At 39.0% G+C, this 21,105-nt stretch overlaps 2 protein-coding genes across 2 annotated transcripts; one reads left to right on the top strand and one right to left on the bottom strand.

The window, feature by feature from the left end:
• Positions 1 to 1,630: 1,630 nt before the first annotated feature.
• LOC111024270 (bystin-like protein) lies at positions 1,631 to 18,641 on the top strand. Its single transcript, XM_088126520.1, has 9 exons — positions 1,631 to 2,207; positions 2,352 to 2,478; positions 2,563 to 2,614; positions 2,703 to 3,030; positions 9,813 to 9,892; positions 10,030 to 10,077; positions 11,143 to 11,289; positions 17,552 to 17,624; positions 17,725 to 18,641. The coding sequence occupies exons 1-9, from the start codon at positions 1,875 to 1,877 to the stop codon at positions 17,806 to 17,808; spliced, it is 1,272 nt and encodes a 423-aa protein (XP_087982646.1). The 5' UTR covers positions 1,631 to 1,874; the 3' UTR covers positions 17,809 to 18,641.
• On the bottom strand, positions 7,674 to 9,304 carry LOC148210035 (uncharacterized). The gene has a single exon (XM_088126519.1). It carries the CDS (start codon positions 9,249 to 9,251, stop codon positions 7,674 to 7,676), a length of 1,578 nt encoding a protein of 525 aa, XP_087982645.1. The 5' UTR covers positions 9,252 to 9,304.
• Positions 18,642 to 21,105: the final 2,464 nt, after the last annotated feature.

Raw genomic sequence — 21,105 nt, 5'->3', positions numbered from 1 at the left:
CTGTGGCGTGAGGTGATTGACTCTAAATATGGGATCTCTTCATGGCCCCACAAACCCAACACTACCACCCTCTCATCTGGAAAAGGGCCTTGGAAATCTATTCTCAAGACCAATAAATTGGTTTTTGATAGGGTGGCATTTAAAATTGGTAATGGCAGCTCCACCCCTTTTTGGACAGTCCCGTGGCTGGTCAACGAACCTTTGGAATGTCACTCGCCCTTCCTCTTCGCCTTATCCATGAAAAAGGATGCTGCTGTAAGGGATTTTTGGTCTGAAGAAAACAGATGTTGGAATTTGAGATTGAGAAGGAATCTGAAGGATGCAGTCCTCTCACACAAGGTTTCTGATGTACATCTATCCACAGAAGTAAACACTTTAACTTGGAAGCTTGAATCAAACAGCTTGTTCTCCACTCACTCTCTCACAAAGGACCTCGTACAGCCTTGTCCGAATTCCTCCAAGCGTCTTTATGAAGGCATTTGGAGGGACACATACCCAAAAAAGGTGAAATTTTTCCTGTGGGAACTTAGCCACCGAGCCATAAACACAGGTGACAAACTACAAAAAAGAATACCTTACATGGCTCTCTCTCCCTATTTGTGTGTGATGTGTCAATCAAGCCATGAGACCCAACAACACCTATTCGTTATATGTCACTTTGCTTCTAATTTTTGGAACCACGTCCTTAATACTTTTGGATGGTCCACGTCTTGTCGGCTGATCCCCCTCTCCTTCTTGAAGCTACACTAACAGGACATCCTTTTAGGAAGGAGAAAGCCTTGCTTTGGAAGAATTTTATGTGAGTTTTTTTTTGGATTACTTGGAGGGAGAGAAACCAACGCATCTTCAACGACAAGACTCTCCCCTTTGATAGATTTTTTGAAGCTATAGGTTTTTCGGTCATTACTTGGTGTAAATCCTCCCCTATGTTTCATCACTATAGCTACACTTCCCTCTTAGCAAATTGGAAGTGCCTCTTGTAATCCTCTCTTAAGGCTTTTGTAATTTCATACATCAATGAAATTGTTTGTTTCACAAAAAAAAAAAACATGTTTGTTTCTAAAAAAATGAGAAATAGAAACAAGAAACAGGGTGGAACGTTACCAAACGAGCCATAATATCTCCAATGATGATCTCCAATGATGATCCAAAGGCAGAAGAATAAAAATTATATTTAAATTTAATTTTTGTCCATAAATTTTCAGGTTTATTTTATTGTGATTAATGAAACTTCGATTTTGAATGGCACGACTCTTTCAATTTTTGTGCTGACATTTGAGTTGTCTCTCCTTCTCTTTCAATCGCCATGTATTTTATTCTATTATTTCTTTGTAAAAATACTTAGAGGTGAGAAAATTATTGCTACTCTAAAATTATTTTAACATATAGATAGTGTGAGATTTTGAATAATTAGAGACTGACTTAAATATAATTTGAATAGACAATTATTCAAGTGATTTTGATGGTAACAAAAAACACATTACGATAAATTTGTTTTTTTTTAATTAATCTATAAGAATAGGGTTCATGTTTATTCATATAAAAAAATAAAATTTGAATCTAAAAGAGTGAAATATATGATAAAAGTGATTTTGAATCGAATAATGAAATATATAATTTGCTCTGCCCTCATAATTGCCCTTTCGCTGCCCTAATAAAACTTTAAGCCACCTTCTCTTACTCAGAAAGAACTGAAGAGCGGCGATTCTGTGCGTTAGTCTGTAACGGCCTTGTCCCCGCCGCCGCCGCCGCCGCCGCCGGCTCCTCGCCGTGCCCCGCCGCCAATCCTCCTTCTCTCGGAGCAGAATCAGAGAAGAGGCAACTCCGGGGACTTATATTGCTTGTTCTTCAGCCTTTCTTTTTGTGTTTCGCCAATGGCACCAAATAAGACGAGTAGGGATAGACTGCGAAACCCGCAGCCCTTCCTCGCGGCGGACGACAACCCGTTTCCCAACAAGCAACATTCCAAAGCGCGGAAGCGCCATCATCAGGAGGATGAGATGCTTTTATCGTCCGGGATGAGCTCCAAGATTTTTAGGGAAGCTCGTATTCAGCAGAAAGAGAATGAAATTGAAGCGAAGAACCAACTTCGTGCAAACTCTTTCTTTGAACTACCTGAACAAATTCCCAACGACGATGAGGACGATGAGATTGACGCTTTCAATGGATTCTCTGAAACTCAATCTCATATTGGTACTTTTGAGGAGGTACCGTCGCCTTCTAATAATTTTTCGTATGAATTTTTTAATGAAATAAAGGATATACTGTGCTTTACTTGTCGAATTATATATGGGGTTTGACTATATGGGATTTCAATTGATTTTTTTTCTTCGAATTACTCGTTAAATCAGGAGGACATTGCTGAGGAAGATGAGCGCTTAGTGGAGGCTTTTTTGTCTAAGGATGTAGGGCCGCAACATACTCTTGCTGACCTTATTGTTAGGAAAATAAAAGAAAATGATGCTGTTGTCAGTTCAGGTAATCGATTATATGCATATAAACATTTTTTTTCCAGCTTGATTCATGTTCTGATTTCATTGCCATTGATGTTTGCGAATGCAGAAGCACAACCTCTGCCAAAATTAGATACCTCAGTCATAGACTTGTACAAAGGGTATAAAGTCTGTCAATTCTGTTGATGTTATTTTAATAAAGAAAAGTTGGGATGTGTTTTTGAGCTGGTTTGAAATACTTTTGTGCAGAGTGGGGAAATCTCTTAACAAATATATGGCTGGAAGAATACCCAAAGCTTTCAAGCGCATCCCTTCCATGCAGCTCTGGGAGGAAGTTTTGTATTTAACCGAGCCTGAAAATTGGTCACCAAATGCTATGTTTCAAGCCACAAGAATTTTTGCATCCAATTTGGGAGTAAAAAAGGTGGAGAAATTCTATAAGCTTGTATTGCTTCCTGCAGTACGGAAAGACATTCAAAATAATAAGCGGTTACACTTTGCCTTGTATCAAGCATTGAAAAAGGCCCTCTATAAACCAACTGCCTTCTTCAAAGGAATTTTGCTTCCTCTTTGCGAGGTATTTAATTCTTAACCATTATATGTTATGTGCATTTATATTTCTTCATGATTTTAGCCTTGCTAATTTTATATTCATTCTAAAGATGCTTATTTTTGGATATTAAATTTTATTGTGTGACGAGGTGGATTAACCAGTAAGGTAGATGGTCTCACCCAATTTGGTGGCAAGTGGTCATATGAACATTAAGTCTTAAAAGTTTTGAGCAGTGGTCAGTTGATCAAAAATGATAATTAGCAATGATCATTAACTATAGTTGTAGTCTTATTTGACAAAGCTTGTCAATAGAAGGCAGGTGTAACTCCCTGGGTTTCCTCATGGGGAATAGGGATTGTAGAGTCGTGATGAAGGAGGTCCCTTGTTCCCCTTTTCGTTGGAAAGAGAGTCTTTTGTTTGATCGTTTCCTTTTTTTTTTTGAAAAAGAAACAGATTTCATTAATGTAATGAAATGGAAAAGGAAACAAAAGGGGAAGATCCCAAACCAAGGGAGTTACAAAAAAGCTCTCCAATTGGTTAAAAGAGAAACAAAGCTATAGTGTTTAAAGATAGGAGAACATTTACACCAAGATACAACCATAGACACTATAGCTTCAAAGATGATGCCAACGGAAAGCTCCTTTCCTAAGAAGATCCGGCGATTCCTTTCTAACCATGTCGACCAGAGCAGCGCTCTAACAAAATGCTTCCATAGGATTCCTGCTTCACTGGTGAAAGGGTGCTCCAAAAGAGTGGATGCTAGGAGAGAACAAAGATCCGTGTGTAGGACTATAGGCCAACCGAAGGATGAAAGAATAGAGGCCCATAGCTTTGCTGTGTATTCACAGGAAACAAAAATGTGGCCCATGGATTCTTCTTGTTTTTTACAAAGCACACACCATTGGGGTGAAAGACACATATGCTGCAACTTCTTTTGAAGCTTGTCATGGGTATTAAGGGCATTCCTGTTGACCTCCCATAAAAAGACTTTGATCTTTTTTGGGTAATGATCCTTCCAAATTGATTTGTAGAGCATAGTCTCCTCATGAGTAGTTTGTGAGATTTGTAGATCTTGTAGAAGGGAGTTGACGGAGAAAAGGCCAGATGGTTCCAACTTCCAATTTCCAGACAAATCTATCACATCCCCGATTGATGTGGATGGGAGACAGCCGGAGATGGAGCTCTAGGCATTCATGGATTTCTGCGTCTTTGAGATTCCGTCTAAAACAGAGGTCCCATGATTTTGTAGTTATCGACCACATCTCCTTCACCAAGGCATCTTTGCAGGAGTGTAAAGCAAATAGGAGGGGGAAGACAGTACATAGAGGACCGGGGGCCAGCCATCCATCTTTCCAAAAGAGAACTTTAGATCCATCGCCTATCTTGAAGCAGCTTCTGTCCAGAACATGTTGCTTCCGTTTTAATATAGATTTCCAGGGACCATGGGCAGAAGCAAGAGAATTGTGAAGGGAGCTTTTGTGCCTATCGAGGGGCCCATATTTGGCTTCAATGACTTGCCTCCAAAGGGCCAATTCTTCTGTATGATACCTCCAGATCCATTTTGCTAATAGAGCTTTATTCTTTTCCTTGATTTTGGAGATGCCGAGGCCTCCATCCTCAATGGGATGAGTGATCTTATCCCATCGCACCAGGTTTTGCCCATGTCTGTTGCTACTCCCTTTCCAAAAAAAATTCTTCATGACTTTCTCAACCTCGTTAGCGACCTGTGTGGGGATGGAGAATAAAGAGAGGTAATAGATTGGTAGGTTGGATAAGGTAGCTTGTAGAAGAGTAAGACGACCACCTTTAGAAATAAAGGAGCTTTCCCAAGAGTTGAGCTTTTTCTTCATTTTTTCAAGGATGGGGTCCCAAAAAGAAGCTGATTTAGACTTACCATTTAGGGGGAGATCTAGGTAAGAATTTGGCCAAGTTCCTTTTTTGCAGGCAAAACGGTTGGACAAGAGATCCAATTCTGTTTCTATCAAGTTGATACCCAGCAATTCCGTCTTTTGTAGATTAGAATTCAGTCCTGATGCTTCTTCAAAGGTTTGGATGGTACAAAAGAGATTTTTAAGATGGTCACTGTTCGGTGATGAGAAAAGGATAGTGTCGTCTGCAAATTGTAGGTGATGAATTTCCAGCTGAGATTGCCCCACCAGGAAACCTTTAGTGAGATTCGATGTCGCTGCATGGGAGAGGAGTCTACTGAAACAATCAACAACAAGGATGAATAGGAAAGGGGAGAGGGGATCACCTTGTCTAAGGCCCTGGGAGGCCTTAATTTTACCTCTAGGCTTTCCATTAATGATGATAGAGAAGTTGGTGGAAGAAATGCAGCCTCTAATCCACTTTCGCCATCGGGATCCGAAGCCTTTTGCTGCAAGGATACCATCCAAAAAGTCCCAATCAACCTTATCAAAGGCCTTTTCAATGTCTAACTTTATCACCACTCCTTTTTCCTTTTTCCGCAAGTATTCGTCGATGAGCTCGTTTGCTATTAGTGAGGCATCAAGGATTTGTCTGCCCGCCACAAAAGCTGATTGTTGAGGAGAAATGGTAGATGGCAGAACCTTCTTAAGTCTCTCAGAAAGGACTCTAGCTATGATCTTATACATACAAGAGATCAAGCTTATAGGACGGAAGTCACTAACCGATCGTGCATCAACTTTCTTTGGAATTAAACAGATGTAGGTCTCGTTGAGGCTAACATTTACCATGCCCTTTCGAAAAAAATCTTGGAACACTCTAAGGATATCTTCTTTCAAAATGTTCCAATATTTTTTATAGAATTCTGCTGTAAATCCATTCGGACCCGGTGTTTTGTTGTGACCAAGATCCTTCACAGCAGCCCATATTTCAGACTCTGTGAAGGGGAATTCAAGACAGTCTCTTTGCTGAGGGGAGATGTGATCCCAATTAAGGGGGTGGGGGAGAAATCTATCATCGGCCTTTTTTGTATAGAGTTCTTCATAGAAAGACAGAAACTCACGCTCTATGTCCCCATCCTCTGTCAGACTCCTACCATCTCTGGAAAACACCTCCAAAATAGTACTTCGTCTTCTTCTAGCAGCTACCAATCGATGAAAGAAGCCCGAGTTTACATCCCCTTCATTCAACCATTTCATCTTGCATCTCTGCCTCCTGTGAGTTTCTTCTAAGACTGCTAAAGAAAGGAGTTGTGCTTTCAATGCTGTCCGATGAACTATATGTTCTGGTCGGATAGATCCCCTCTCCTCTACTTCGTCCAAGGAAGCTAATTCAATAAGGCACTGGTCACATTGACGATGAATGCAACCGAAGGTCTCTTTCTTCCACAAACGAATCGTAGCTTTAAGACTCTTAAGTTTCTGAATGAAACCATGTCCGGGCCAACCGGTCACTGGGTTTGATTTCCACCATTGTTCAATCATAGGAGAGAATGGGGGGTGTTGCATCCACATGTTGTCAAACCGGAAGGGTGAGGGTCCCCATTGATTGATACCCAATGAGACTTGAATGGGATAGTGGTCAGATAGTTCCCTGTCCAGATGTTTGACCAAGGCATTAGGAAAATGATTGAGGAAAGCATCAGAACATAAAAACCTCTCAATAAGAGAGAGATAAGGGGACTCCCTCAGGTTGGACCAAGTGTAGAGGCCATTGATAAGAGGGAGATCTCTGAGATTGGCATCTGCAATGAATTCATTGAAGAGGCGCATGCTACGGGTGGGTCTCCGGTTGGTAGATTTCTCGTGCGACCATCTAGTGACATTGAAATCTTCCCCAAGGAGCCAGTGGTCCGAGCATAAGGTGGATAGGCCTTGGAGTTCCTCCCAAAAAAGGTGTCTGTCAGTAGCCCTCGATGGCCCATATATCCCAGATAACCAGAAGAAGAAACCGTCGGAGAGCGTAAATCTGAGGGTGAGGGAGTAAGAGCCAATGGAAATATCAGAAACCGAGAATGAGGGATCGTTCCAAAGAATGATAATACCTCCAGATGAGCCCGTGGATCCTTTGTATGCCCAGGCAATGTTCCTGGAACTCCAAAGCGATTTTATGAGGAGCCTGTCGACTGTCTGTATTTTGGTTTCCTGGAGGATTGCTATGGATGGATTGTGATGTTGAATGAAGCTTTTGATTTGGGCTCGTTTGTCCTTTGAGCCAATACCCCTGACGTTCCAAGATAACACATTCATATAGTGGTAGATGGCCCACCAATGTGGATGGAGGAAGAAGATGGTCCATCATAATTAATGGATGAGTAAAGGCCTGTAAGCTCTCTGACGTATTTGTTCTGTTTCTTCAGCTCTTTGTTTAGCTTGGGCGTCTTGGAGGGTAGGGGAAGAATACCCAACCCCATCGTTCTCGGCCACGGGACCACTGGTTGGAGATAAATCGAGGGATGGATAGAGGGATCAAAGAAACATGGAGGAGAGGGAGAACGGTCCTCTTGTTCTTCCGAAAATAATTGTAATGCGAGGTGCTCAAAATTAGCGGAGGGGCTATTAGGTGGCGAGTGTCTGGTAATGGGTGAGAGGGGAGGAGAGGATTGTAGCAAGGAGGCATGTGAGGTTGGGTAAGGACTGGAGAGATGGTTTTCTGATTCGGGTTCTAAGGGGAGAGGATTGGTGTTGTACTTTGTGCCAGAGATGAGGAAGGCCTTTTTTGTCTTTATCTCAACGGCTATTTTAGGTTTGTGGATAACTTGTTTGGGTTCGGGTAGGAGGGAACAGGGGTTTGTTTGGTTGGGGGGATGTAGATGAGAGATGAGGAAACAAAAGCCCTTCTGTATGCAAAGGAACAGTGTCAGAGGATGGTAAGGCAGGTTTGGGGGTGAAATGAGTAATCACGTGATCATCAACAATAGGATCCTTCCCTTTTGAGCTATGGGCATTTTTCCCCATATCCGAGGAGTCAGGGGCTGTGGGTTTTGTAGATGGATCATTTAATGCGTCAGAAAAAAGGTCAACAGTGGTACCGTGTAGGTCTGGAGGTCTCTGTTGTAGGTCTGTATCACTGCCGCTGCAAATGTCAGAAGGTAAGGCTCGAGGGTACGGTCCTAGGAGGCCGTCCCCAGTCATTTTCCTGTGCGTGGGATGAACTTCCGGTGGTCGTTCTCCATGGATTCTGGCCAGATAGCCGATGAAAGAATCGTTGGAGAAAAAAGGATCAATGTGTACTTCGTTAACTTCTTGATCATCTGCGGGTAAAATAATCTTGGCTGGGATAAAACCCACGAAATTCTTCTCCACCCTAATTGTTGCCTCCAAGAGATCCATTCGGGATAGGGTCTTCTTTGCTATTTCTATGAACCCTCCACAGCAGTTTCCAATGTATTTTAAGGTATCATCATTCCATCGGTCTAAAGGCAAAGATCTGATTTTTATCCATCCCCCATATGAAGGGACCACTGGGTCTTTGTAGGAGGTCTTGTTATCCCACGGAACAAATCTGAGATCATAGCTACCCACCTTATACCAACCCTTCATATTGGTAAGGGATTCTGCTTGTTCAATACCTTCACATCTTAGAAGAGCTCTATCGGCTGCAAAAGGATTAAGGGAGCAGAAATAACTAATGTGTTCTTGTAAAGCCCTCATGATTTTGAACCAGTCATCGTGAAACTGTCGTCTGTAGTCAATAATGGAAGATTCTAGATTCGGATTAGCGTGTGGGTAACGAGAGGATGAAGCAACTTTCAAATCCTTTGACTTTATGGGACCTACATGAGCTTTTTTCACGTCTTTAATGGTGGCTGTGTTAGTTTTGACAACATCACAGTACGTGGAAGAAGACTTTTGCTGATGACAAGCAGCAGGTAGGGTTGTAGCTGGAGCAATCAATTTCTCTGACTGTGTGTTAGGTGTGAAGTCTTTAAGGAGGTTGTAAAAGGTGTTCCAGCCCCTTCTTTCTTCTCCAACCGGAACCAGGATTTTGTTAATGCTCCCATTGTTATCTAGTCTAGCTATTTCCGCAATTGTGCCTTTTCGATTAGATGACTTTTCTACCCACAAAGCTTGATCATCGATCCTTGTCTCTCTAAAGAAGCGCTGGTTGATTGGGGCAGATAAGAGGGAGGAGAAACAGTTGGCGAGCCATGAAACAGAGGACCAAGAGGACCAGTGAATAGAGATGAAGAAGGCCTTGTCTTTCGAGGTTTCTGAGATTTTGATACGAGAACCCCGATATCTATGGTCCAACTCTACCGAGAAATGCTTTCTTTCTATCGTGGCAGACCTATGAGAGGGCGCTGGTTTGCCGAACATGGCTACCTGTGAAAAAGCTTAGGGATGGCATGGGGTCGGTGGTGGGGGGAAGATGGGAGTGATTGTGGAAAGGGTGACGGTGAGGAGAGAGGAGGGGGAATCCATTTTTTTAGAACTTTGTTTGATCGTTTCCTTTGTGATTCTTTTTGGAGGTAGCCTAACATGTACGTATAACTATTATTCCTCGACACATTTACCCATGCAAATACGTCTATCTAACTAACTTTCATGGGATGTATTTCCCCTTTTGCCACTCCTACTTTAGGCACTAACCATTGAATGTGGCCTATCACATACGTTTCTTAATTTTCTATTGATTTGGTGATCTTCCGTATGATTTGGTTATATACACAAGAACGGTAGCTATTGAACACTTTCTAGAAGTTCCCAATCTATATCTATTTTAAAGCACTAGTTCTTTGTTTTATTATTATTATTCTTTTTTACCTTCTTTCTGTACTATATATAGAGAGTGATACCTCAGCAATGGAGCTCTTCGTTTTATTGCCGAGTTCAAATTTTAAGGTGCTGTAATGGAATCTTGTTTCTTTCCTTCAACAGTCTGGCACTTGCAACCTGAGGGAGGCTGTGATCATTGGGAGCATTATTCAAAAGGTTACTATTCCTGTGCTTCATTCAAGGCAAGTTGGTCATTTTTGTATGTCTTAATGATTTAGAGTTTATTTCTTGAGATCAGGTACACGCACAAAAACATTGAAATAATCTTTTTTGTTTGAGTTGTTGGATTGAAGATTTTGGATCTGTCTGTCCATTGCAGTGTTGCATTATTTAAGCTTGCAGAGATGGAGTATTGTGGCACAACAAGGTAGAATTATGAACTTCCCAGTGATACTGTACATAACTGCATGTGTTTATTTTATTTTCATTAGGAGGTGAAAGTTGAGTGTTATTTATCGAGTATTGTGGAAACAAGTTAATGCAACTCTGAACTTATGTAAGCAGTACACTGTTCACTTTTGTGTTATATTCTTGCACGGTAAATTCGTATAATGTCACACTCACATGTTATAGCTGTAAATTATTTCAAAATTTTTATCTTTTCTTCTCTATTGCAGCCATCATTTTTTTTAAATGTAATAAAAATAAAATTCCTTCATGTTTTTAGTGGTCACTTTTTGTTGGCAGGGCCTTTTTTTAGGCCTTTTCTTCTAAGCCTATGCGCTAGAGACGAGGCAAGCTGTACATCTTAAACAAAAGCTGTACATTGGTTGGAACAAATTCCATTTTGGTTTAGATCTCCACCTCCGCTTTGTACTAGTTTGTACTATTCAACCGACAATGAAGACTAGATTATATTTTTCTTAATTGTTTGTGTCTGACAATGTTGTCTACAAACATGCACAGAGGATTTTGTCATCAGATTTGATTGCGAAGTCTGTATCTGTGTCCAGGTTTTCTTTCTTTTTTTGGTTGGGGGAGTAATCTCTTTGCCTATAGAAGGGAGAAGTATTGTATCTTTGCCATGTCTATTTTTACATTTTGGATTATCGGTGTAATGAAAATTTCTATAATTTTGTGGCTTAGTTTTTATTTGTTAGCTATGTTTGTGACTTGGTTTCTGTATGTGAACTTGCTCTGCACATGGGAGGTATGAAGGTAATACACTAATAGATGTTCTAGAAGGGTGTGTTTAGTTTTTTGATGATATAGTTTAGGCGATTACTTGGTGTTTATCGTACCGCTTTTTCCATTTCTAAAGCTTTAATTTTCTTCTCTGATTGGAAAGATTTTTTTGTTACTTCCTTGGATTGAAGTTTTTTCTCCTCTTTTGTAATTGCATTGCATTCATCAAGTATTCTCTCATTCAATGTGGTGTGTATAAAATTTCTTTGTGCAATGCCTGACTGGTGGCTTCATTTCATCATGGCAGTTATTTCATTAAACTTATATTGGAGAAGAAATATGCATTACCATATCGTGTAGTTGATGCCCTTGTTGCACATTTTATGAGGTTTCTTGAAGAGACACGAGTAATGCCCGTAATATGGCACCAGTCACTACTTGCATTTATGCAGAGGTTAGCAAAATCTTTTCTCATGTTCTTGGCCTATTCCATGCGTTAGGTTGCATTTTGGTACACATTAATTATATCTGTATTAAATCTTCATAATAATGTTTTTCATGAAAATAAATCCTCCATGTATCTAACAGTTTTCTGTTATATTGTTTTCTTACTTGGATATTTTATTTATACGTCTTATTCCTCATTTAGTGCCATGATCATTATAGATCTGAAGACAAATAACCATGATTTTATTGCATATAAGAGAAGATTAAGCTAGCCAGACATTTGAACACTCTCCCATTTTCTAACTTCACTGAAAAGATGACTTTATTTCTTCCAAAGAACAAACTAGATATGGACATGCGTAACTACCCAAGGGGTAAACATAAGACGAACATAACTACCTTACCCATAACTACCCAAAAGGATCCAAAAGAATAAACATACAGGGTGCGAGTTTGCTACTAGTTACAAATGTACCGCACATAAATAGGGTGCAAGTTGAAACTGAGAAAACTGTAAAAACCAAGCCAATCGAGCTGAATTGAATTTGGTTGGTTGCTTTTATCTTTAATCGTTCGGGCAGGTTTTGCCCCTAAAAACTGATCAAAATCGGTTTGTTTTGATTTGGACTTCCTAGAACTGAATCCTAAACTGAACTGACCAATGCTGCGTTCTATAAAACTGGACCACCCGAGCACCCGCACCATCCGAAATAGAATCACTGCCCAGCCCCCTTCTTTCCTGTGCACTGTCTTCGTCATGCATCCTGACAACCCTGGCCCCAGGAAAAAAACCACCAAACATCTCAACCGCACCCCTTAAATTTCTTCCTTCCCTCAGTGTGCAGCTCCCTAAAGAAAAGAAGACGGGAGTTATGCACTAATGGTGCATGAAACAATTGAAAAATAAAGCTAGATGAGGAAAGTTTAGGCAATTTTAAGGAAGACTAAAATGCTAACAGGCTGAGAATCTCCAAGAGGAAATTTTTGTTACATGGATAGCAAAATAACAGCAAGAGAAAAGTTCTATTCTGAAGGACAGATAGCAGAACAAGCTTTTTCCAAGGCATGGTGTTGTGCAAGGGCCTTCATCTGCTGGGAGAAATTGTAGGGCCAAATTGCACAGCAAAAACTTTGCTGCAAGCTGGCAGTGCTTCTCTGTCACATTTGACCATTTGAAGCACTCTGATGGTCTGATTTCCTATGTGCCTGAGCTGTCTCCCTCTCCTATCGTCTGGACTTTGCCTTTTGCCTTTGTCATTGCCTTCACTGTTTACCTTTCCATACTGTAGTCCTCTCTCTTTCTCCCATGCTGATTATCTCTTCCACTCTTCCCTTTGCAATTTGGCTGATTCTCTCTCCCTCTCTACCCTTCGCCCAATCACATTAACCCCTTAAGACTACAATAGCGAACTGACCGAAACATTAGTGGTGGTTTGCTGAGCTAGAGTTTTGGCACCTTATTGGTTCAGCTTGGTTCTTCTTTTAATATTAAATTTTTGGTTGGCTTGGTTTTGGTTTGATTGAAAAGTCGAGCTGAATCGAACCATTTACATCCCTGCACTACATGTAACTACCTAACACATAAATAACCATCTCCATGCAAATGTCCCTTTTTTTAGGCTTGTTTTTGTATGGCCCTTGTATACTCTTTCATTTTTTTTCTTAATGAAAGCATGGTTTCGTATTAAAAGAAAAAGACCGCCATGCTAATGTCTAATATGTCTTAATATCCCCAATTCCTACTAGTATTACTAGCAGACTGATCAATTGATTTAGTATTCTAGCATTTATGATCACCGATTATCAATGGCCCACTTCTTTTATTTAGTGACTTTGGGTGAGAGATGTTGAGGAGTGAAATTCTTATTCATTTTGAGTTGGTATAGTGGTAATAAGCTCAAATCCATTAAATTTTTGTGGCTATTTTGTTTATCGGAGCACATAGGTTATAATTTATTAAATTCATAGATAAAACGCAAGTGAAAAATAGAGAACATGAGGTGAAGTTGTTTGAAAAGAGAGGAAAAGTGAAGTATGAAAAAACATTGAAAAGAGGGGTGGAAAGAAAGATGAAAGAAAATGAAAAGAAAAAGACAAAAGAAACGAAAAAAATAGAAACGACAGATAATACTAAGAGCTATGTAGCCATTTTCTCGAATAGGATTTCACAGTAGAGGAAGTGTACAAGGTAGTCTCAAATCCGGGAACTAACAAGTCCCTAGGCTAGACAGAATTTCAAAAAGAATCTTGGACATCAGCAAAGCTAGCATCATGGCGATGTTCTAGGATTTTTTAGAAATGATATCATAAACGTGAGCCTCAATGAGACATAAATTTGCATATGCTCCAAGATTTTTTCCTTAAAAATGGTATTATAAATGTTAGCCTCAAGGAGACATAAATTTGCCTCCTCCCCAAAAAGAGAGATGCCAAAACGATTCATGACTTCTGCCCGATCAGCCTCATCCCATGTGCCTACACAAAATCCTAGAGTGCTCTATGAGAGGCTCAAAACGTCCTCCTGCACACCATCATTGGATTCCAATCAACTTTTGTTTAAGGGAAATAAATCCTCGATGCATCGCTTATTGCAAATGAGATCCTCAATGACTGAAAAGAAAGGAAAATCGAAGGAACAGTGGTAAAGCTAGACTTGGGGAAAGACTTGGTGGATTGAGACTTTTTAATCCCGTACTTCGCTACAAACAATGAAGCACAGACACTCCATTTTAGGTGGAGTGTCCATGTCGGCATGGATACACTCGGACACGCTTTGGACACGTGTTCGACATGCCAATTTAAGTGTCTGATTTTCTTTTTCTATTTTTCTAATTTCGGACACGTTGGGGCAAGGATTAGACACTGCTGTTGAATTAAAACCTAGGAAAAAGCCTCTTCCCCCTGCCCCTAAGCTGTATTGCTGCCCTTTTGTTGATAAAAAGTTTCTTATCCAAAAAAAAACCCTAGGAAAAAGCCCTGCCCATCCGAGAGTGAGTTGCTGCTGGACGGAGTCGTTGCTGCCACTGCCCACCTTCACTGCAGCCACCACCACCAGTTTTGCCATTGATGACGACGCTCACTTGCTTCCGAGACGAAGGAGAAGAAGTAGAAGAAAATGAAGAGAAGTGAAAAATAGAAAGAAAATAGAAAGGAGTAGAAGAAGCGTCGAAACACTAAGGAGAAAATAAAAAAAGGAGAATGAGAAGAAGAAGAAGAGACAGAAGATGGAGAAATATCAGAAGCATTAATGACTGCATGCAGTACAGTACCTTCCCTTCATGATTGATTGAAACCTTCCTCTTCCAAATCCTCCATGATTGATTGATGGCAACTTTTCTAAATAAGTATATAGGTATTTTTAACTCTTTGGTAGTATTTTTTTGCTGGACTAACAAATAAAGGCTTGTTTTAATTTTTTATGATTTAAAAGTCGAGTATGTATTTATTTTTATCTATAATAATTATAGATAATATTTATTTAATATTTTATTGAGTAGATTTTGTACTATTAATTAATACACTAGCAAAAAAGATCCATTTGTATAGTTAATTTTTTTTGAAGTTATGGTTAATTTATTTAAAAATATTAAAACATCAATATATACACATATTATTCAATTTTTCCTTAAAAAATAACGTGTCAGCAACATGTTTGTGTCCTGTACTTTTAGAAATTGGCGTGTCACCATGTCTGTGTCCGTGCTTCTTACGCTACAAAAGTTTTGGAACAAAATGGAGGAAATGGATTTGTGCTTGCATCTCATCAACGAGTTTCTCCATGATCATAAATGGATAAATAGGAGACCAAGAGGCAAATTTATAGCATCAAGAGGTATCTGACAAGAATATCTCCTATCTCCCATCAAGAGGTATCTGACAAGAATATCTCCTATCTCCCTTTCTATTAATCGTGGTCACTGAAGTCCTAAGCCGGTTACCCTTAGGAGAAAGCAAAGGTCTCATATCAGGCTATTTTTCAAGGTTTGACTCCATTATGATCAATCACTTATAATTTGCTGATGACACCCTCCTATTCTCTACCAAGGACCTGTCAAACAGCAAGAATCTTCTAAGAATTATCAAAGCTTTTGAGCTTGCACTGGGTCTCAACATATATTACAACAAATAAAAAATCTTAGGAGGATACTGGACACTCAGACTACTGTAGCCATTGCTAAAGCTTGCGGTGTAAAATGGGCTCTTGGCCGTCCACTTATATTTGAATCCCACTAAATGGTACCCAAGGAAGGGGCTTTTTGGTTACCCATCATTGAAGATTGGAGAATAAGCTTTCCAAATGGACCAACCTCTTCAACTCTAAGAGAGGAAGACTCACCATTATCCAATCCGTTCTCTCTAACCTTCTCACATACTACTTATCCATCTTCCACCCCTCTGGTAAGGCAGCCAAGAGGATACGAAAAATCATTGACTTTCTTTGGCCAGGTCCAAGCACAAACAGTAAGCAACACTCGTGGCAAAAAGTTCAGTTTCTCCTTCAAGTGCGAATATGAAGAAGAGAAACATTGCACTGTTATCCAAGTGGAGATTCCTAACAGAAAAAATCAGCTTTAGAGGAACATTATTAGAGCAAAACATTGTGGAGCGCATTTTGATGTTTGGCCAAACACCAACTCCAACAATTATTAAGGCCCATGGAAAGTATCCTCTCCCTAGATCAACATTATCAAAGCAAAAGCCATGCAAAGTGAGAGACAGCAGCAACATCAGCTTCTGACATGATAAATGGCTTGCATGAATCCCTCTTGCGGCAAACTTTCCTAGTATTTTCCCTCTTTCCACCAACAAATTTACCAGAATAAAAGATCTCTCTGGTCCAAAGCCACCCACTCTTGGGACTTCAGATTCAGAAGGCCTTTAAAGGATGCCAACATAGAGAAATGGCTGATTCTATCACAAAAGCTCTCCAAGAAATGCCCCTCCCAGCAGCAGATTGGCCCATAGACCCATCGAAATCTAAAAGCTTCACTATTAAGTCTAATCTGATTACAAATGAGAGCCAATATCTCATCTCTCTATACAACAGAATCTGGGAGGACAAATATCCAAAAAAGATAATTTTTTCTGGTTGGAACTCCGAACACAATGCCATCAGCACACAGGACACATTGCTCTCTCTCCAAGTTGCTGCCTCCTCTACTTTAAAGAGGCCAAAACCCAAGCGACACCTCTTCATCTCATGCAAATTTGCTGCTGCATTCTTGAACCGGGGCCTCTCGGTTTTTGGTTGGCAAACCCCACTACACACTAGCCCTATTATCTTCCTTCAACATTATTGGTGGGACACCCATTCAAGGATGGTTGAATTCTATGGATTCAACTGATCAAAGTCTTCCTTTGGAGTTTATGGTAGGAAAGGAACAATAGGATCTTCAACAACACTCTTCTCCCCTTTAATAGTTCTTTTGATAGAGATGCTTTTAGCTCTTGGCTGGTGTAAATATTTTATTCCTTTTTTTACAAATTAGTCTCAATGATCTCTTAACAAGCTAGAAGGCCTTTCCGTAATCCAGCCCTTTAGGTTTCTTTCGAATATGTCATATAATCAATGAAATATCCATTTCTTACCAAAAAATAAAAAATAAAAAATAAAGCTAGTTTGGAGGTTTCAGATCTAGGTGTGTTTCGTTTCTTGAGAATGGTTCTCCAGGTTTGTAAGCTCTATGATTTGGATCACTATTGGTTTTGTTGGTCTTATCTTCTAACTTGCAAGTATCGATATAGTTTATAAGGCTTGAGAAAAGGTACGAAATGTTGTTGGTGTAGAGAAGAGATTAAAGACAAAAAGGAAGGGAAAAAGAAAATAAAATAAAAAAAATTGACAGTAGAAAATAGTTGTCTGGGGAAGGAACAGAGGTGTTGTAATAGAAGTGTGGAAAAAGAAATAGAGAAAAAAGAGAGAGGTAGAAAACTGTTAGATTTTGAAGCCCCTCTGATTTGGTCCGCGTGTTCTTTGCCATGGATCAATTTTATATTTTTTCAATTTCATTTGTTTTGTTGGTCAGAAGTGATGGTTGAAAAGAAAATACATCACAATTTTATTTTTAAATCATTATTATTATTATCATCATAGTGCAAATAGGGGTATTTAGGAGAGGTTTATAATGTCTTAATCACTTTTTAAGTTAAAGCTGAGGTTAACTAATACATAACTTGAGTTCCAAAGTTTGTATATTATTAGTTTGTTATGTGTGACGAGTGGTGTCACTTGAGACTGCATTTTTTAGTTTTTTTAAAATCTCATGCAGGTATAAAAATGAATTGCGGAAGGAAGATAAAGCAAACATTAGAATTCTTCTTGAAAGTCATAAGCACAAAGATGTAAGACTGAATTCTTTTGATATGTAGCTTTAATAGATCTCGTTACTACTCTTAAGTACGGTATCAAATTACCTCAATTTATGTGCCTATTGTAATTCAGGTTACTCCAGAAATTTTGAAGGAACTAAATAATAGCCGCAGTCGTGGTGAGAAGGACACTACTACAAATATCCTTTTAACATAGTAAAATCTCGTATTATTATTATATGTTAAGTATCTTTTCCTGTGTGCTGGCAGTTTATCTAATGTTTTTTATGATACTAATCTTTGGTGACCAATCCACAATATTACAAGTTAGGTTAAAGTACGACTTTGGTCCCATGGTTTGGACATATTTTCAATTGGGTCCCTATGGTTTTAAAATTTGGCCTCTATAGTTTAGTCAAAATTCACAAATTGTCCTTGTTATCATATTGAATACGTGTAACATTATTTATTAAAGAGTTGATGCTTTATATTTGACCGCCTGTATTAAAGTTTAGTGCTGAGTAAAAAATATGAGAAAAAGGGTGGGTAGAAGCTGGTTTAAAGACGATGGGTGTGGTCTAATAGAGACCGAATTGAAACTAGGACCAAACTATGGAAGACTAAATTAGAAAATTTTAAGACCATATGGATCAAACTGAAGCGAAGTATGTCCAAACCATACAGACTAATTAATAATTTAACATATTCATGTTTTGATGAGGATAAGGTTGAATGTATAGTGTAGTGGATTGATTGATGTTGTGACAGGGGTTTGTTCCTTGACTTGCTTTCACTTCCAGCTCCTGTGTCTAAAGCTGTGGAAGAAGACAGGTTCAATATTCCACAAGTTCCAATGGAAGAGGATTGATTCACCCATTCCTCTGCTATGGCATCATGTTGGTGCTCAAGTTTTTGCAGTTGAGAAACAAGATATTATTGATTTGTAAAGATTAGTTTTAATATGCACATTGAGATCACAGTTTATAAATTTGTTATTTGGAAAAAAATATGTATTTTTGAAGTTTAGAATATATTAGTTTTTTTACCTAATGTGTTAGTGTTGTTCAATGAGTTAATTTTAGTTGAGTTTTGAACCTTTGTTGAGTCAGAGTAAAGAGTAATTTCTTTCTGAAGATTTGTAGTAATCATGAGTATTTTTTAATGGCTGAATGTGACTTTTCATGGATCTTCAAACTTAATATTTGGACTTATTTTTACTGATTTATGTGCATGACCAAGTAGTAATTTTACCAAAACATAAATCAGTAAAAATTACTACTTGGCCATGCACAATTAGTAAAAAACAAGTTCAAATATTTACTGATTTTTTTTTTTAGTATTTTTATGGACTCAACCACCAGTTTTGTTGCCTGCCGCATCGTTCCACCTATGTCTCATTTTTATGGACTCAACAACTTCAGGTTGTTCTTCTTCAGATGCTCCCTTGATTTATTTCTCCTTTGGATTTTTGTCTCCCTTGCTTGATTTTTATCTTTCTAGCTCGATTTTTGTCTCCCTCAGCTTGATTTATGTCTCCTTCGATCGATATCTTCAGTCTCTTCTCTCTCTCCCTTCCCACTATGGTATTTAACTAATCTACTTGAACCTATTTTTCTTATACAACGAAATAACTTCATGTGTATCCCTCATGTTGTAGACGTGTGTATTAAAAAAGTGGCTATGGAGTATATTTTTTTTATTTCTTTTTTGCTCTCTTTAATTTGTAATATATTTAAATTTAGTTATTAATAATTAATTTCAAATAGAAGTAAAATTGTATTGTGGCTAGGAAAAAGAAACCAGGGGAACATGAGATATGACTAAATGAATCCACTACGTATTAAGTGTAAGGATCTTGGCACTTTCACCATTCCATGTTCAATAGGAGGCAAGAACTTAGGCAGAGTCTTGTATATTTAGGGCCACTATAAACCTCATGATTTTTTAGTAGATCAATTAGCGTAATCCTTTAGCTTCGTGATAGGTCTATTAAAAAGCCCCAAGGTAAGATAGAAGATGTCTTGGTTCAAGTAGACAAGTTTATATTTCCAACGAACTTTATATCTCAAATTACGAGGCAGACATGGAGGTACCTATTATTCTTAACCGCCCATTTTTAGCAATTGGGGATACCGTGTTTAATGTGAAGAAGTGAGAGATCACTATGAAAGTAAATCATGAGAAGGTTAAATTTAATGTACTAGATGCCATGAAATTACATGAGGATATTAAAGAATGCTCAACTATTAGCACATCTAACTCTATTGTGTTTGACAAATTGTATGATTGGTTATTTATAGACTTAGAAGCAAAAACGGAAGCATCTGAAGAAGAACAACCTGAAGTTCCTGGTGCACTGTAGATGCTGATGGAAAAGTTGAGGCACTTGACTTGAAGGAAGATGATAGCAGGACCCTGTAGCCATCTATCGTGGAACTGGCCAAATTAAAATAGAAGCAATTCCAAACTTTACCTATAATTATTTCATATTGTCAAAGTACAAAAAGGTCAGAGGGTGGACCATCACTGATATGAGGGGATAAGCCTTGCATTTTATATGCATAAGATCTTGTTGGAGGCGTAAGTAACTCTATTGAAAGCCAAAGAAGACTCACTTCGAAGATGAAGGAAGTCGTGAAGAAGGAAATCTTGAAATGGTTGGATGCTAAAGTCATTTACCCCACTCCGAATAGTTGGATGAACTTAGTCCAATGTGTGCCAAGAAATTAAGGAGGGATACAGTAATTATGAATGAGGAGAATGAATTTATCCCGACGAGGATAGTGAATGGTTAGAGAGCTTTGAACTGAGTTGTGCAGGCCTTACGCAGCTGATTCTAGGTCGAGATGGAATAGGGTGTGAACAATCTATACCATTTTCAAACAGAGCCTTGTAGGATGATTGAGAATGCCTTACATTTTATCGTATTTGAATATGCATGAAAATCCATGATGGACACAAAGGTCTCCATGTGATCTACAAGACCCGTTGAGCCATCATAGTTTTGTTGAAGGCCGCTAGATGATTCTTCTTTGGAATTGGAACATCCAAGATAGCCTGAGCAAAAGGTGGCTCTTTTTGCTCATCATCCGAAGAAGGCTTGTCTTTGGCCTTCTTGAGGTCACCCTTAATCTCACTGATTGGTTCCTTCTTCAATTGGTCAAACTACATTTGTAGGCTCAGATTGCCTTCCGATTATGACTTCTTAGGGTGTGGTTTCTCAGCTTCGTTATGTTTTTGAGCTCAATTACGATTCAGAGTGTCTCATAGATCTCCATCATCTCTTTGAGATGGTCTAAGTTGATAAGAATGAGCGCAGATCCCCCTTAGCTAGGGATATATCATTTCCATCGAGAATAAATTTCTCTACGTGTAGTGCGCGACCTTCTTCGTTGGAATGTCATCCATCTTTGCCATTTATGGGATCACAAGGAATCTCTAGTTTGGGCAACTGGGGGAGAGGTACCCGACATTTTGCAAGGCTTGTGTCATGGCCTCAATTCTTGCCTACATC

This window comes from Momordica charantia (assembly GCF_013281855.1).
Source record: "Momordica charantia cultivar OHB3-1 chromosome 7 unlocalized genomic scaffold, Mcharantia_2.0 BLBB01000007.1, whole genome shotgun sequence".
Taxonomy (NCBI): Eukaryota; Viridiplantae; Streptophyta; class Magnoliopsida; order Cucurbitales; family Cucurbitaceae; genus Momordica; species Momordica charantia.
Note: the sequence above shows the minus strand (reverse complement) of the source record. Positions and strands in the feature narration are given on the sequence as shown.

What these genes read in the sequence shown, in the direction of transcription:
- LOC111024270 (XM_088126520.1), top strand. Translation starts at nt 1,875, where the DNA reads ATGGCACCAAATAAGACGAGTAGGGATAGACTGCGAAACCCGCAGCCC. An exon ending in ATATTGGTACTTTTGAGGAG is followed by an intron (nt 2,208 to 2,351) that starts GTACCGTCGCCT and finishes TCGTTAAATCAG; the next exon opens with GAGGACATTGCTGAGGAAGA. An exon ending in ATTCCTGTGCTTCATTCAAG is followed by an intron (nt 9,893 to 10,029) that starts GCAAGTTGGTCA and finishes TGTCCATTGCAG; the next exon opens with TGTTGCATTATTTAAGCTTG.
- LOC148210035 (XM_088126519.1), bottom strand. Translation starts at nt 9,251, where the DNA reads ATGTTCGGCAAACCAGCGCCCTCTCATAGGTCTGCCACGATAGAAAGA.